The 16,225-nt window shown below is 51.9% G+C and overlaps 2 protein-coding genes across 8 annotated transcripts; one reads left to right on the top strand and one right to left on the bottom strand.

Moving 5' to 3' along the window:
* Window positions 1-261: 261 nt before the first annotated feature.
* On the bottom strand, window positions 262-4,718 carry MRPL2 (mitochondrial ribosomal protein L2). 2 transcript variants are annotated; one of them, XM_074332968.2, is made up of 7 exons: window positions 4,598-4,718; window positions 2,529-2,697; window positions 1,666-1,807; window positions 1,437-1,552; window positions 1,250-1,360; window positions 867-940; window positions 262-508 (listed from the first exon to the last, which is right to left on the bottom strand). In XM_074332968.2, the coding sequence occupies exons 1-7, from the start codon at window positions 4,688-4,690 to the stop codon at window positions 296-298; spliced, it is 918 nt and encodes a 305-aa protein (XP_074189069.2). In that variant the 5' UTR covers window positions 4,691-4,718; the 3' UTR covers window positions 262-295. The 2 variants fall into 2 exon arrangements, with proteins under 2 accessions (XP_074189069.2, XP_019593926.3); XM_019738367.3 differs by lacking the exon at window positions 4,598-4,718 and adding an exon at window positions 3,811-3,999.
* KLC4 (kinesin light chain 4) lies at window positions 4,101-15,926 on the top strand. Of its 6 annotated transcripts, XM_074332958.2 has the most exons (18): window positions 4,573-4,707; window positions 4,825-4,875; window positions 5,109-5,214; window positions 5,793-6,075; window positions 7,036-7,266; window positions 8,679-8,760; window positions 9,631-9,841; window positions 10,327-10,414; window positions 11,529-11,630; window positions 11,895-12,068; window positions 12,376-12,475; window positions 12,675-12,727; window positions 12,934-13,004; window positions 13,175-13,283; window positions 13,854-13,994; window positions 14,282-14,397; window positions 14,741-14,804; window positions 15,466-15,926. In XM_074332958.2, exons 4-18 carry the CDS (start codon window positions 5,818-5,820, stop codon window positions 15,514-15,516), a joined length of 1,851 nt encoding a protein of 616 aa, XP_074189059.1. In that variant the 5' UTR covers window positions 4,573-4,707; window positions 4,825-4,875; window positions 5,109-5,214; window positions 5,793-5,817; the 3' UTR covers window positions 15,517-15,926. The 6 variants fall into 6 exon arrangements, with proteins under 6 accessions (XP_074189056.1, XP_074189057.1, XP_074189059.1 ...); XM_074332955.2 differs by lacking the exons at window positions 4,573-4,707; window positions 4,825-4,875 and adding an exon at window positions 4,101-4,234; XM_074332956.2 differs by lacking the exon at window positions 4,825-4,875 and having other exon boundaries at window positions 4,570-4,707.
* The last annotated feature ends 299 nt before the right edge of the window (window positions 15,927-16,225 follow it).

Here is a 16,225-nt window from a genome sequence, read left to right as displayed (position 1 = left end):
TCGTCCTCCCTCCTGCCACCGGAAGTGCTTTCCCTGTTTCCCAAGTCAGAACTGGAAAAGAGTTTGGAGGTCATTTATTCCACCCTCCTCCATTATTTATAAAAGAACCGAGAGAAGGTGGGCAGCGGGAATTGGGGGGTGTTGCAGCCCTAGTCTTGGCCCCAATTTGCCCTTTCCTTTTTTCCTAACCCCACATTTGTTTGCTCCTGTTTCCCGGGATCCAGTATGTACCATCTCCCCTCCCCAAAAACCAGTAACAGATAAAAATGGGGGGTCATTTTATTGGTCAATTTTATCAGCTTTGGGCAGCAGCTGAGGGCAGCTTCACGTAACTCTTCATGGGGGGCAGGGGCCGAATCTTTCGGCCAGCCCAACCCCCCTTGCGTTGCCATAACCCACTGGAAGGCCTCTTGCCCAGCCAGCGGTTGCGCCCAGCCTTGCCGATGACCCGTTTGTTATGATCAACGTTGGATACGCGGCCTACTGTTGCTACACACGTTTCCAGCACCTGACAGAGAAAGCAGATGGAGGAGAATGCACCATTGGGGGAAGAGCCTGACAATATTGAGGGCAGGCTCTTGGGAGGGTTCTCACAGTCAATGAGAGAAGGGAGAGGGCAGGAGAAAAGCACAACATAATCGAACCAGAAGTCAGGGCCTACAAGAGTTGAAAATGAAAGACACCGTTTCCTACTCTGTTATGGTGCCAGCCTGATGAGGCATGCCTAGTGGCGCAGCAGGAAAGGACAGACCCAGCCTGGGGGCAGTTCCTAATATAAAACACCTGGGAGCTATCCCAGCCAGCCATGAGAGGTGCATTCCGAAAATTCCTCCTTCCCACCTGTCCCTTCCCCCCCACATACACACCTGCATCTGCCTCTTCGAGGGCAGCTGGATGATGGCGGTCCCATTCACCTTCCGCAGCAGCACGCCACATGTCCCTGGGGAAGGGAGAAGCTGCAGCTTTGCCATCCACAACAAAGGAGGCGGTGGGGAGCAGATTTACAGGAGGCCACACCCCACATACTACCCTTGCTTTGCCCTTTAGTAGCAGATACACTGAAGCAGGATACATGCACTGTTGTAGGTCAAAACACACGCTCCTCTTCATTCTCATTTTCCTTGTTTTTTTTTTCTCCTTTTTCTCTGCCAGTGGACCAGATGTGGGCCCATGGGTTCAGAGAATTGTGACCTCAGGTAACCTCTAGCCTTCCAAGTTGTAAGACTTGAAGCAGCTACTGTCCTCCTACCTGCCGCACGAATATACTGGGCCCCACGGCCTGGCTCACTCTCCACGTTGTTGATGAGGGTCCCCACGGGCAAGGCCCCAAGAGGATGTGCATCCCCTTCCCGAGGAGCAACTAAAAGACAGAATTTTATCAGCACCAGAACACCTGCAGCCTCCCAGCCCACACACATCTGGTGGCCGTCTCTCACCTGCCATTCGGCCTATGTGGTCAGAGTTCAGGATTATATCTCCAGCCTGCATGTTTTCTGTGGCAATGATCCAGCGTTTCCGGCTGCCCCCAGCAACCAGAGCTATGTCTGCTGACCTGTTCAGGGTGATAGACAGGTGAACAGACAACCTAAAGCAGCCCCACATCTTTGGAAAAGCCACAAAGCAACCATTCAGCCATGCCATCATCATCCCACAGCCCACACTTGCCTACAGGGATCATAGCGAACAACGATGACCTTCTCCTCAAAGGGTCCTGGCTTGGTTTCCTGCTCAGGCCGGAACCGAAGAAAGTCAATCATGCGATAACGTTGCTTGTGGCCCCCGCCAATACCATGCACCTGGATTCGGCCTGTGGTCAGGACAGTGAGGGTACATGATTCAGGTCAGCCGAACAGGCCTGTCCTGGGCAGAGAGCAGTTTCCCAACATTATGACACAAGCAGAAAATTATAAAATTTGCTAGCACAATGGGGTAAATGGGGATGGGGAAACACTTACATGGACCTTGATAAAAACATAATTATCTGATTATTGAAACAGTGTAAGATTTCCAGATAAATTCTCTACAAATTACTGAATTCAGTAAGTTTACTGAGGGCCATGTAAATAGTGCTCATTTTCAACTATTAAAAATTTTTGAAGGATATGAAGAAAAATGTTGGGACGGCCAGTTAGCTCAGTTGATTAGAGTGCAATGCTTTTAACGCCAAGGTTGCCAGTTCCATCCCCACATGGGCCACTGTGAGTTGTACCCTCCACGAGACTGAAACAACTACTTGACTTGGAGCTGATGGGTTCTGGAAAAACACTTATTACTTAAATAAAAGTTAAGAAAAAAGAAAAATGTCATGAAACTTACTGTGTATGTCGTTTTCTTCAATTACCTAGATTGTCTTTAGGAGAACAGATCACTTGTCTGTTGCTTTGTATTCTACTCTCTCGCTCTTATACACACAGTACATGCAGAAGGAGCATTTTGGTTACATTCCTCTGCCTGTATCAATATCCAGGCCTAGGGTCCTACCATGGTTTTTCCTTTCACTGCTTAAATCCTCTTGCCCTTGCTCCTACCTGTGTGGCCTCGGCCCCCAGACTTCCTCATCTTCACTGGTGTAATGGTGTACTTGGTACGACTCTTCCAGGACACAAACTTGGCACTAAGAGCCACAGAGGTAAGGATGGGGCGGCAGGGGAGCAACATCGAGGCAGAGGGCAGCTGAAGGAGGACATTGTTTGTCACCTAGAGATAAACAGAAATATTTCATGTGAAAGCTAATTGAGGAGAAGCATCAGAGAACCAAGGGAGAGGGCAGAGACCATGGTTAGGTTGTAGCCTACTCACTTCCTCTGAAGTGTTCCAGACCAGCTGTCCAAAAACTCCACCCTTCACAGCTTACACAAATACCAGCATGGCATGTTTATCCTGATATGTATGTGTTGATGACCTCTTCTCATTTGATCCTTTCACCTCTGATGTATTTCTTCAATGGGATGTTCTCCCCTGGTGCCATCTACTAAATCTGGCTCAAACCTCTCATTCTCCAGGACACTTTTCCTCCCTTAAAGAACTTCCTTTTCCAGAGCTGGTAACTTCCACACATCCAAGTACCACCATCAGCACCAAAGCCTTTTGCCTGTTTGCATTATGTTTCTGGGAGTTTTTCTGATATGGAGGGGAGGAATCATTTCTGTCTTGTTCCCTGCTGTACTCCCAGAATTTCACAGAGTAGGTTTTGAATTTTAAGTGTGCCTCTGCCAAACTTTTTATCAGCCTGAGCGGTCCAGAGAAGCAAGACTTACAATTTCTTTTCTGTGACTCACCAATCACCCACTAGGGATCTTGGGATACGTTCACTTCAGGCTCCTATTCTTGGTATCTTGCCCTGCATTCTCTAATCTCAGCATCCGTAATGGTTATAATGGTTAAGAGATCCAGCTTTGAAGCCAGACTGCCTAGCTCCACTAGTTGTTGTGTGACCTTGTACTGCTTATCAGTTTTCTCATATGTAGAAGGGAACAATAACTACCTTATAGAGTGGTTGAAAAGAGTTCAGTTGTTTAAAACCTCTATTACTTATGCCTGGCTTATGATAGGTACCCAATAAATGTCAATTATTACTGAAACCTGTACAGCCGGTGGTCTGTAAAGCACTTTCACGTCCAATATCTAATCTGAGGGATCCAGCAGCCACGTGAAAGCAACATTCACAGGGAAAGCTGAGGTTGAGAGTGACTATCCAAGGTCACGGGCCAGCATGACTCCTGACCAGACTCGCAAACCCGCCGATCTGCGGTTGTCCCCTCTCCGGCGGCCCGCACGGAAGCAACCTCATTCCCGGGTAAAGTGGATTACCTGGGCGCCCGGGAGCAGGCATGGGCCGGGGGCAGCGGCGGCAGGGGGCGCCAGGCTCAGGGAGCCCAGAGAGCGGGTCAGTGCCCGCAGGGCCATGGGGATGACCGGTCACGCCGTGTTCAGCGCGCCACCATCACCTTTAGGTAGGCAGCCTGACGCCCCAGGATGACGCTAACGACTCCTGGTTCCGTCGCTCCCATCTGACGTAAAAGGAGGCGGGAGGAGAACCCGAGATCAAGCTGGATACACACCTCCTTCCCTCCCTGCGCGTTGTCAGAGCCAATCCTTGGGCGGCTCTTAGGTCGCGTGACTAGGGAACAGGCCCCGCCTCTTGGAGCCGTCAAAACAATTGCCTCGAGCGGAGGCCATGATGGATTTAAAGGGGCAGTACCGGCAGGGCGGCAGCCAGACCGACAGACGACGGGTGAGTCTTGAGAGTACCTCTGGGGCTGAGGGTTGACGTCCCGCTACCTCTTATTCCCGCAATCTCAGACAGATGAACATACCCCTCTGACCAACCTCACACAACTCCAGACTCAAAAACTCCACCCCCCTCGATTCTTCCCGCCCCTCGGCGTCCAGACAGACAGACAGTCGGCCTGCCCCGCCCCCTGCGCTACCAACTGACTCAGTGACCTCCGGATCGTCGGGCCATTGGGTCCTCGCCGGTGACGCCGACCTCCGTCGTCCACCTGCACTTTTCCCCGTGGTCCCCGCCCATCTCACTCTATCCTCTCCCTGGGCCCCAGGGCAGGTCGACAGCCGGCGACAGTCCTCACCCGCATACCAAGGCCCGGGAGACCGACTCCCAGCGCCGCGTTTCCCTGTGACCGTGCAGCGTCTCAGTACACCTGCCATTCTTCCCTGCATCATCGGGCATCTGGGAGGCACCCGAAGGTGACTCTCAGAGCCTGTTAGTGGGTGAACGTAATTGAGCACAGCCACGGAAGTGCCTGAGCCTGGAGTGACCTGGTCCTCCTCCTCACCCTTAACCAGACACGCCCCTTGCCGCAGGTCTCAGATCAAGTCTCAGTCCCTTGGGAGAAAATAGCTCCTCAGGCCTGGGTGAGAGGTTGGCTTGGGGAAGGAGGAGGGACGTTGGTCGTCTTTGAAAAACTGCAGGCAGGGGGAGGGAGAGGCTTTGTGCCAGATCTTCTGTGAAGTGGCCAGAGAAGGGGTGGGAACGCTAGACTTCTGGACTTTGGGCAGGGCAGCTCCTCCTGAGTCCTTGGGTACTGAACAGTTTCTTCCGGGCTCTGGCCTGAGTGTCACAGCCAAGGGCTCTGCTCTGTAAACAGGTAAGAAGACTTCAAAGATGAGAAACGAGGCCTTTTTGAGGAAGTAGGAAGACAGCGTGAGGCTGAGAGGTTGGGAAATCTGGGTTGAAGTCTAGTGTGGAAAGAGGTAAGGCTGACCAGGTTTGGAGATGCCGAGCTTTGCTCTGGGTGACGCAACCTGAAGACCTAGAGCCTTTGGGGACCTTCTCATCTGGATCCTGCGATGTAGATTCCTGTTTTCTTCTTTTCTCTCTTTTCCCTAATTTAACTTTGGAACGTATTCCTTCCCTTTTTTGAAACCTCTGCACTATTTTCTGCATATTCCTGTCTGCTTTAACCTGGCTCCCTTTGCAGCTCTCCCTAAACACCCTGTGTGTTCCCTGTAGTGCTGTCTCATCTCCTGATTTCTTTTTCAAACCCAAGCTCTCGTCCACCTTTTCTGTTCTGTTCCTAAGTTCTAAATCCCTTTAGTTCTCAGGACCTTTGTTTCTTCTGTTGTCTTTTGTCATTCAAGTTAATTCCTCTCCCTCTCTCTTTCCCACAACCGTAGCTTGTATTTAGTGTTGCAGGCTCCCTCCTCACTGGTTACTCTCTCTCCAATTAAACCACACGGTCACCCATACTCTCTCTGGTCCCTTCACTCGGATCCCCAGCACCTGTCTTTCTTATCTTTACCCCCACCTGAGCTCTGTTGTTTCTCCCTAGCCCCGGCACCGTCCCCCTGGCCAGGATGTCAGGCCTGGTGTTGGGGCAGCGGGATGAACCTGCAGGGCACCGACTCAGCCAGGAGGAGATCCTGGGGAGCACTAGGCTGGTGAGCCAAGGGCTGGAGGCCCTCCACATTGAACACCAAGCTGTGCTGCAAAGCCTGTCCCATACCATCGAGTGTCTGGAGCAGGGAGGCCATGAAGAAGGGCTGGTGCATGAGAAAGCCCGGCAGCTGCGCCGTTCCATGGAAAACATTGAGCTGGGGCTGAGTGAGGCCCAGGTGAGAGGGAAGAGGTGGTTCCCATAGACGAGCAGTTGTCTGATTGGAGGCTTGGGGTCACTTGGGATCTCCTTGTCCTAGATGCTTACATTCCTTCGTGCATTCAGTACATATGTATTAAGCCCCTACTGTGTGCCAGGCACTACTCTTCTGGGCACTGGAGATACATCACTGAACACAACAGTGAAAAATCCTTGCCATCTTGAAGCTTACATTCTAGCTAGGGGAGGCAGACCATACACAAATAAATAAGCAAACGATTCACTGTTTCAGAGGATAAAAATAAAGCAGGGAAGGGGATTAGGGAGTATGGGGAGAGGAGATGATTTTCGATAGGGTGGTCAAAAAAGGCTTCACTGAAGTGGTGACATTTGAGCAAAGGTTTGAAGGTGAGGGAATGAGTCCTACAATAAATGGGGGGAGAGCATCCTAATGAGTGGACAGTAAGTGCAGAGGCCCTGAGCTGGAGCCTTCCCCGTGAGTTCAATGAGGGGCTGCAGTAGAGTGAATGAGGGGAAGCAAAATAGAAAATGAAATTCTAGAGCCCATGGGATTGGGGTGAAGGGGACAGATCGTGTGAACTTTGCTTTTACTTTGAATAATATGGATGCTATTGGCATGTTTTGAGGAGAGGTGTGATGGGGTCTAACTTAACATTTTAAAAGGATCATCTGGCTGCTGGGTTGAGAAGAGTCTCTAAGGGAACAAAGGCAGAAACAGGGAGGCCAGTGAGAAGGCCATTGCATAGTAATTTAGGTAGGAATTGATGGTGGCTTGGCCCAGGGTGGTGACTACGGAGCTGGTAAGAAATTGGATTCAGGGTATCTTTTGACGGTAGAGCCATTGCCCCCCACCCCATTTCCTGGCGCCCACTCGTCTTGTGTCTCCCGGTAGGCTCCCCTCCTGCCTATCCCTGAACACCCAGCCAGTGTCTGGTGCTCAGAGGATATATGCATCTAGGTGATGCTGGCTTTGGCCGGCCACCTGAGCACGGTGGAGTCGGAGAAACAGAAGCTGCGGGCTCAGGTACGGCGGCTGTGCCAGGAGAACCAGTGGCTCCGGGATGAGCTTGCAGGTACCCAGCAGCGGCTACAGCACAGCGAGCAGGCCGTGGCACAGCTGGAGGAGGAAAAGAAGCACCTGGAGTTCCTGGGGCAGCTGCGGCAGTACGACGAGGATGGGCACACCACGGTAGCATACACGGGCAACGCCGGCTGGGGGGCGGACAGCTGGGGGTCACCACACGCGGGACAATTGCTTCATCATCTGCAGGGGCCAGGAGTACGGCTCAGCCTGCTCCCACCTGGCAGAATCCAGGTCCTGACCCCAACTCCGGATGACAGCTGGGGGGGGAACAATATTCACCTATTCCATCAACATGGAATGACGACTATTCCATATACCAGGCACTGGGGACTCCATGGGGGATGCAACAGTGAAAAGGCAGAGAGTTCCTGCACTCACAATTATAGGTTTGTGGAAGGGGAGACAGATAAGCACCTAGCTGATTCTAATCCAGAATCCTAAGTGCTACAATTAGGGAAAGCGTAGCCCCGTTGAGCAAGACTCTCCTAAAATCTGCTCTCAAGATGTGTGAAATTTAACCTCACTCAACAGGCACGTCTGTATCTCTGTGGCTTTAAGCAGTTCAGGAAGATGTGTGTAGGGGATGTGTGAAGAACTGAAAGACAGAGTGCAGCTTTTGTAGCTTCTAATGTAGCTGCAGGGACGAGGCGTACCCATGAGAACACATACCTGACAATGCAAAGCAGCATGTGCTCAGTGTTGGGTGAGGGGTTCAGTCCCTGTGGGAGGAATTCCAAGGAGATAGGTTCCTGGGGGCTGGAATGTTCTGAGAGATTCAGAGAGGAGGTGGGGTATAGATATGGGTAAGATTTAGGTTGGATTTTTTTTTTTTTTTGAATGGATTAGGAGTTGGGATGGATTTTGATGGATGGTGAGGGAAAGGGAGGAGCTTTCTAGGCCAGAGAGGGGTTTGGGTGGGTGGGTGGTGGGGGGGATGTCATAGATAAAGTTCCAGGGCTGGGAAGCTGGTCTGTCCCTAGGAAAGTGGGGTGATGTGCATGGGACACATTGGCAGGGCTGGGCAGGAGGGTTGGAGGTGTTTGTGCAGGGCTGCCATGCCTGGTGGGCACAGCAGATTTGCTCAGTGTGGAAGTAGTTAGACAGTGAGAGCTGGACACTAAGTCCAGCGTGAGCAGTGGTAGGTGATGGCACAAGGTTGAGCTAGACACTTGGGTACGTGTCAGTAAGATCAGACACGCTCCCTGCCCTCGGGAGAGACAGGACAGACGTATAATCAGTGTAAACGCAGGGCTATAATTATGAGTCGAGGGGGAGAGAGGTGGAGGCTGGAGAATGAAGGTGCTTAGGAAGGAAACTCTCAATGGAAGGGAAAGTCATGAGATTTACAAACAAGAGAGGCCTGAGCTTGGTGAGACAGATACTGGCCTTCCCAGGGGCGGGCCCATGAACAAAGGTCTTCTCCTGGGATCCCTCCTATGAAGGATTTTATGGTTTAGAGGTGCCCTGAAGAGGTGACTGGGGATCTTGGCCCAGACATCCTGCTGCTTCCTTTCTAGGAGGAGAAGGAGGGCAATGCCACCAAGGATTCCCTGGATGACCTCTTCCCCAATGAGGAGGAAGAAGACGCGAGCAATGGCTGTGAGTCTGTCTCTGGAGTTGGAGGGTGAAGAGGGGCAGCAGGAGTCTGGTCCCAGCTCTGCCCGCCCCCCGCAACCAACACACACACACACACACACACACACACACACACACACAGGACGCTCACCATCCAGAAAATAGGTTCTCCACTTCCTCTGGAGATGGGGCAGAGACTAGACTAGTACTTTGATTTTCCTCAACCTCCCCCTTATTCCTCAACGTATTTTTTCTGGGGTTTTTTTTGTTTGTTTGTTTTTTAATTTTTATTGGGGAATGTTGGTGAACAGTATGTTTTTCCAAGACCCATCAGCTCCAAGTCAAGTCGTTGTTTTCAATCTAGTTGTGGAGGGTGCAGCTCACAGTGGCCCATGTGGGGATCGAACTGGCGACCTTGTTGTTAAGAGCATGGGCTGTAACCAACTGAGCTAACCGGCTGCCCCATCGACATTTATTAAACATTTAATGTGTGCCAGGTGCTGTGCTAGGCACTAGGGGTACCGAGATGAGAACGACGTGGGTCTCGCGAGTAAGGAGTTCCCAGCTGAGTGGGAGAATGACCCTGGAGTGGAAGAGCATGAGCTCCTGAAGGGAAAGAACCAGGTCTTTCTTATCTCTGTATCCCTGGCCCAGCCCCTGGGCCATGCTCATTAAGTAAATGTAGAGTGAATGCATTACTGCACGAACAAATGGGATTGTGCTGGGCAGAGGTGCAAGAGAGTGGGCAAAGGGAAGCAGCTGAGGCAGGTCTCCAGAGAGAGAGCCTGGCAAAGGGACAGGTGCAGGCATGGAGCAGGGGTGCGAAGGGCAGGCAGCAACAGAGAGAGGAAGAGTCCCCTGAGGAAATCTCCTGTTCATTTTCTGACGGTTTAGTGTCACGTGGCCAGGGCGCCCAGCACAGCGGATATGAGATCCCCGCCAGGTTACGGACACTACACAACTTGGTGATCCAGTATGCAGCCCAGGGTCGCTATGAGGTGGCCGTGCCGCTCTGCAAGCAGGCACTGGAGGACCTGGAGCGCACATCCGGCCGCGGCCACCCCGATGTCGCGACCATGCTCAACATCCTTGCTTTGGTGTACAGGTGAGTACTGCCCTCCTTCTTACCACATACCTGTCTACGGATTCCCACCTTGATCCGCCTTTGGCTCCCGTTCCTCCTCTTTCCTCCTCTCCACTGGGTACCTACCTCTTCTCCCTGCTGGGCCTCCCAGGTGTATGCCACTGGGGCTTTCTCGCCTACCAGAACTCGCATTCTTTCCATACCTGAGCCCTTGACCTCAGAACATACTCATCTCTCAGGCTTTCCCAGTCTTTTTTCTGGGGAGGGTCTCTTTCTCTCTGTTTCTGTCTCTTGTGTCCAGTAACTCGTGGCCGCCTCTTGGCATGGCATTGTTCTACATCCAATATGGCTGTGCTCGTGAACCCTACTCACTGCTCCCACCAGGCTTCCTGTCTCCTCGTGGGGGTCCCCTACATGTATCTCGGTCCTCCCCCAGGAAAGGAGGGAAGGAGATGGCTTAGGGGTAGACTTCAGGGTAAACCCTTGTCATTTTTGTCCTCTTCCAGGGACCAGAATAAGTATAAGGAAGCTGCCCACCTGCTGAATGATGCCCTCAGCATCCGGGAGAGCACCCTGGGCCAGGACCACCCTGCTGTCAGTATTCCTTGCGCCCTTGCCCCATGCTCTGTGGCTTCTCGGCTCGTCTATCCGCTGCCCTCCGCCCCGTCTCTGGGGCTGCTCAGGAAGGAGACACGAGGATTCCTTTCTTTCAGGCACTGTCCACTGAGCCCAGTGGTTCTCAACTCTAAGATCCAATGATTCCCTATAATGAATGTTTTTCTGAAACTTAAGTCATAGATACTCTAAGCTACCTACACATATAATTTCCAAAGAGTTGAAAGATACCTTATTAATATAACAGAGAAACAAGAAAAGTAATTTATAATAAAGTAATATATATAATACATTAAAGTAAAATAAAAGTACGATACAATAACAGTTATAGTATTGAGTACAACTATGCTAGCAGACATAATATAGTAATCTGATATATAATGAATAACTTTAGATTTAGAAGAAGTAAGACCAGTATGCCAGAAATACTAAAAAAATGACAGAGCAGAACACAGAATTAAAATCCAGTGTTAGAATAGGTAATGACAGACCAGATTTATTTGTATATGATAAGAGAAAGAGAGAAATAACTAAGGATAGCATGCTAAGACAAACGATAGACTGTCAAAGTGGAGAAAATGAAAAATAAGGTATTTTTGAAAATGAGCTAACTGTGTGCAAATAATTCCCTATGTTATGATATGTGATAGGCAGGGATGATGTCTCATCAAGAAAACATAACTCCTGTCTTGATATCCTACCAAGTGTCAAAGCTCACATTCAGTGTTTGAATGTCTGGCAGAACATTCGGAACTTGGCAGAGCTGTCCCACCCCGGCATAATATCTGTAGCATCTTTGCCTCCCCAAAGGAATAGTGCCCCCAATTTTCATGGTAACCAAAAAACAAAAAAACAAAAACAAAAAATCAAAGAACCCACCTCCAGAAATGTCTAAAAATGCCCCTAGAGGGCGATACCACCCCCGTGGAGAACCTCAGAGCCTTCCAGTTCAGCAGTTAGTTTCCCCTCCCCTGCCTTGGCTAGGGTGGCAGAGAGGCCGTTTCTCTTGGGGTTGTGCAGCGTGGGGGAGGACCTCCAAGTCTCAAGGTGTTTGAAAGCACCAGCCTCTGAGAGGGCAGGCCTGTCTCCCTAGGTGGCTGCCACACTCAACAATCTGGCTGTGCTCTATGGCAAAAGGGGCAAATACAAGGAGGCGGAGCCACTGTGCCAGCGGGCCCTGGAGATCCGAGAAAAGGTACCCACGTCCACCCTCATTCTTCCCTGCTGCTGTGACCCCTCCTCCACCATCTCTCTTCTGGCTTACTCTTCTCCCTCGCTTCCTTGTTTCTCATCCCCCCTTCTCTGCCTTGCTCCCTCTCCTGTCATTCCCTTTCCTCTGTTCCCTGCAGGTGTATGCGCACACATGCACATGCAGCTCTGTGCACACACATGCACACGCAGCTCTGTGCACACACATGCACACACAATTACAGGCATCTCACTCCTTTGCTCCCTTCAGGTCCTGGGCACTGACCACCCAGATGTGGCCAAGCAGCTGAACAACCTGGCCCTGCTGTGCCAGAACCAGGGCAAGTATGAGGCCGTGGAGCGCTATTACCAGCGGGCACTGGCCATCTATGAGGGGCAGCTGGGGCCGGACAACCCTAACGTAGCCCGGACCAAGAACAACCTGGTAAGGGAGGAAGGGGCGAAGTGGATGGAAGGAGGGGAAGGTCTGGTACACTAACCCCACTGCCTTTGCGCTCGTCTCTGGGGCTACCTTTGGGGCTGAGGGATCTGCTTCACTTCAGTGGGAAGGCAGAAATTCCATAGCCTCTTTAGAGGGGAGGGGGAACCCTCTTGACCCTGCAACTAGAAAAGGAGGAGTGAGGAAGATCTCTGGGGAAAGTCATAAAGACACCAAGAAGTGGAAGTCCCGGAGCCTGGCCGAGACCTTGTCTCCATGTCTTGCTCCTGTGTTTTTGCCTCCCTGCCCCCAGGCTTCCTGTTACCTGAAACAGGGCAAGTACGCTGAGGCTGAGACGCTCTACAAAGAGATCCTGACGCGTGCCCACGTGCAAGAGTTTGGGTCTGTGGATGGTAAGCGGTGAGGGCCTGGAGAGGGAACTGCAGGGAGGAAAAGAAATACAGACTGAAGGTGGGGGGTGAGGCCACCGTGGTTCCCAGGGGGAGCCAGACCCCTTTAGTCAAGCCCTGTGGGCCTCTGGGTCCTGGCTCCCCCCGTACTGTCCAGCTTACTTCTCTAACCTTGCCACTCCATCCCATGTATCACCCCCAGATGACCACAAGCCCATCTGGATGCATGCAGAGGAGCGGGAGGAAATGAGCAAAGTGAGTGGGGGGTGCAGCCCGGGGAGCCCGAGGCTACCAGGGCTTTTGTCATACTCCTTGCACTCGCCCAGCTCCTCACTTCCCACCCAAGCACCAGCCCTGGTGCCTTCCCTCGCCCAGCCTGCACCCTAGCCCAGTGTCGACTTGTGCCCCAGCATCTCTGTACGCTCACCTCTGGCTTCCCCTCCCCCTCTATCCTCCTGCAGAGCCAGCAACGGGAGGGTGGCACACCCTACGCTGAGTACGGAGGCTGGTACAAGGCCTGCAAAGTAAGCAGGTGAGCTGCCAGGAAGAAGCTGGCTTGGCCTCTGATGCCCTCCACCCAAGCCTGGCCTCCTGGACCTTTTCCCTTCTTCCCTTTGACCTTCCCTCGGACTTAGCTCTGTCTCTCTCCTGTTTCTTTTCTGAACCCATCCTCACTTCCTTCCCTGTTCTCACCCCCCTCAGCCCCACAGTGAACACCACTCTGAGAAACTTAGGAGCTCTGTACAGGCGCCAGGGAAAGCTGGAGGCCGCTGAGACCCTGGAGGAATGTGCCCAGCGTTCCCGGAAACAGGTCAGAGACCAGGAAGAGAAGTGGGTCCGGAAGGTAGGGCTCTGGGAGCAGGGGTCCACTGAGGCTTCCTGTGAGTCTCCTCTGCAGGAGGAGGGGCTAAGGAGGAAGATCTGGAGAGGAAGGTGAGACTCTCCTGGTTGCGGCTGTTGTTAAGTGTGTCCTTAGCCCCACCTGCCATTTGTGGTCAGAACTCCAAGTTCACTAAATGGGACTATTAAAAGGGATGCCCTGCCCTTTCACAAACTGAAGGCTCCACTGAGGAGGGGCATGGGTGAGGGGGTTGAGGTGGAGGGGAACCCTATGTTAGAGTTTCTCAAATTGTGGGTCTTAGCTCATTAGTTGGGTTGTGAAATCAACTTAGTGTGGGTCATGGCTAAAAATATATGTGACCTATATGTGGGAATGCATTGCAAATAGAAAAGGTGAGTATTGTTCCAGTACGTGTATCAATATACACATACATCACAGAGAAAAACGCCTTCCTGTGGCAGATGGTGAAGAAAAGCTTGAGAGCCCCACCCTGAGAAGTTTGAGGAGTACGAAGTCCCAACCTCTTTCTTTTCCTTCCAGGGCACTGATCCTATCAGCCAGACCAAGGTGGTCGAGCTGCTTGGGGAGGGTGACAGTGGAAGGACCTCCCAGGAGGGTCCTGGGAGCAGCGTGAAATTTGAAAGAGGCGAAGAAGCCTCTGTGGCTGTGGAGTGGTCAGGGGTGAGTCTGGTTATTGCCCCTCGATCTCTCCTACCCCCTCCTGCAGGTGGTGGTGAGAGGCTTGGAACCTGTCCATGTAGGATATGATAATATATTGTCCCCACTCCAATCCAGTTATCCCCTCACTCTCAGGGGGATCTCTGTGAGCCAGCTAGTAACACGACTCTCATCTTTAGTCACTGGGCTTTGGGGGGAGAGTGTGTGCGTGCAGAATAAATGTCAGGAGTAGACTCAGCAGCCAGTCTGCATGACATCCCCTTAGCTTATTCCCCGTCCCTCTCCACCAGGATGGCAGCGGGACCCTGCAGAGGAGTAGTTCTCTGGGGAAGATCAAGGACGTGCTTCGTAGAAGCAGTGAACTCCTGGTGAGAAAGCTCCAGGGAACCGAGCCTCGGTCCTCCAGGTACAGTGAGACTAAGATACGGCAAAGCGGGCGAGTAAACCCTGGCCTCCACCTCCCCGTGGCTCCTTGACTCTGGAGGAGAAGTGTCTTGGAGAGAGAATCATGGAGAAGTTCAATGGAATGGTCATGGAGAGAGAGTTCAGGAAAAATGGGTGCCCTAGTTGGGGGGAAAGATGCTTGAGGAGATGCTATTAACCAATGAAAATAAGAATGTGTGTGTGTGTGTGTTGGCAGGGGTTGTTGATGGTGAGTAGGCAGTGATTTGGTTTTGCACAGCAGGCCCACAGCTTTAGGGCCACTCAAGGGAAGTTAAGAGACCTCAAGTCTTTTTTTTCCATTGCAGCAGCAACATGAAGCGGGCAGCCTCCTTAAACTATCTGAACCAACCCAGTGCAGCACCCCTCCAGGTGAGAGCAGTGCTCATGCGCATATTGGGGGGTGAGAAAGGACAGCCATAGAGCAAGCCCAACTGGAGTTAGGGAAGAGGGCAGAGGCGTCTGGGATGAAGACTCCAGCTAGGGAATTGGAGTTGGCAGATGGAATCAGGCAGACAGCTTGTTGGGGGTGGTGACTGTGAAGGGACAGTTTCAGGCTAGAGATAGTAGCAAATAAATTAATTAGGAGGGAGACAGGAATTGATGTCCTCTAAATTGGTACTTTGGAATTAGGAATAATTCAGGAAAGATTTGGGGATTCTCATTGCTCTTCCTCCTGCAGCCACCATACACCTCACCTTGGGGACTCAGTAGCAAAGGAGAAGGGGAAGAAGAAAAAAGTATTCAATCATCTCCATTTGAGAAAACAGTAATGATATTTTTATGGGAAATGACCATTTGTATCAACACATTCAAAGTATATTGCCAATATTCATGTGGCTCTTCCAGGTTATTTTCTCCACCAGATTGTGGCCTTCTGGAAAATCCTAGTAGTAAAGTCTAAATAAAGCCCCAGAGCTTGGGGTTGAGGTTACAGGCTCCATCCTAGGTCCAGAGATGCAGCCATGAGATGGACAGACTCCAGGGGACAGACAGTCTTTGGGAGGCTGATGGCATCTGTTGTCTGTTTCAGGTCTCCCGGGGCCTCAGTGCCAGTACTATGAACCTCTCTTCAAGCAGCTGACATTCAACCTACCCCCCAAGTCTGCTGGGTTCCCCCCACAGTCCTCACAGCATTCCCTACTGCTCCTGGCTCTTCCAACCCCAAGGTGGGACAGTGAAGGGGGAGCAGTTAACCAGAAGATTGCTGCTGCCCTTAGGGTCTCAGCTCCCTCCTCAGGAATTCCCCCTCAAGAAGGCCTCAGGACATCTTCTTCCTACCCTGTGGTCCTCTAGCGTAGCTAGCTCTGAGGCCCCCAAGGTGGGGAAGGAGCAGGCATGCGCCTCAGAGACGCAGCCTCCTGCTGGCTTTTCTGTCAGAAGGTTTAGGGCTGGCCAGACAAGCTGCTTTGCCCTAGCCTCTCTTGTTCCCTCTGCTGCCTCACTTCTGGTCCACGTATTTCACTTTTCTTAAATAAAAGAATCAGGTATCCATTCTGCCACTTGAGTCCTGACTGAAGAGGGTAGGAAGCAAGGGTTGTGTTGGGGCCCTTCACAGAAGGCTGAGGGGCAGTGATGGATGGGGCAACAGGAGGAGTGTTGATTCTTGGATCTCTCCTCTCTTCCTTCCCCTGTTTGTATCCTCTCCAACAGGGCCTGCAGGAAGGCATCTGGGGGGTGGGGGAGGAGGCCCACAACCCAAGGAGAAGGTGCTGTGGACCGGGCTGTTAGGGACATGTGGTGGCCATGTGGCAGGACCCTGGAGTCCTGGCGCCACTGCTCCCGGCCTGTGA

This window comes from Rhinolophus sinicus, chromosome 2 (assembly GCF_057876585.1).
Source record: "Rhinolophus sinicus isolate RSI-liver-muscle chromosome 2, RSI-T2T, whole genome shotgun sequence".
Lineage (NCBI taxonomy): Eukaryota > Metazoa > Chordata > Mammalia > Chiroptera > Rhinolophidae > Rhinolophus > Rhinolophus sinicus.
The sequence above is the reverse complement of the archived record's forward strand: the minus strand, read 5'-3'. Positions and strand labels throughout refer to the sequence as shown.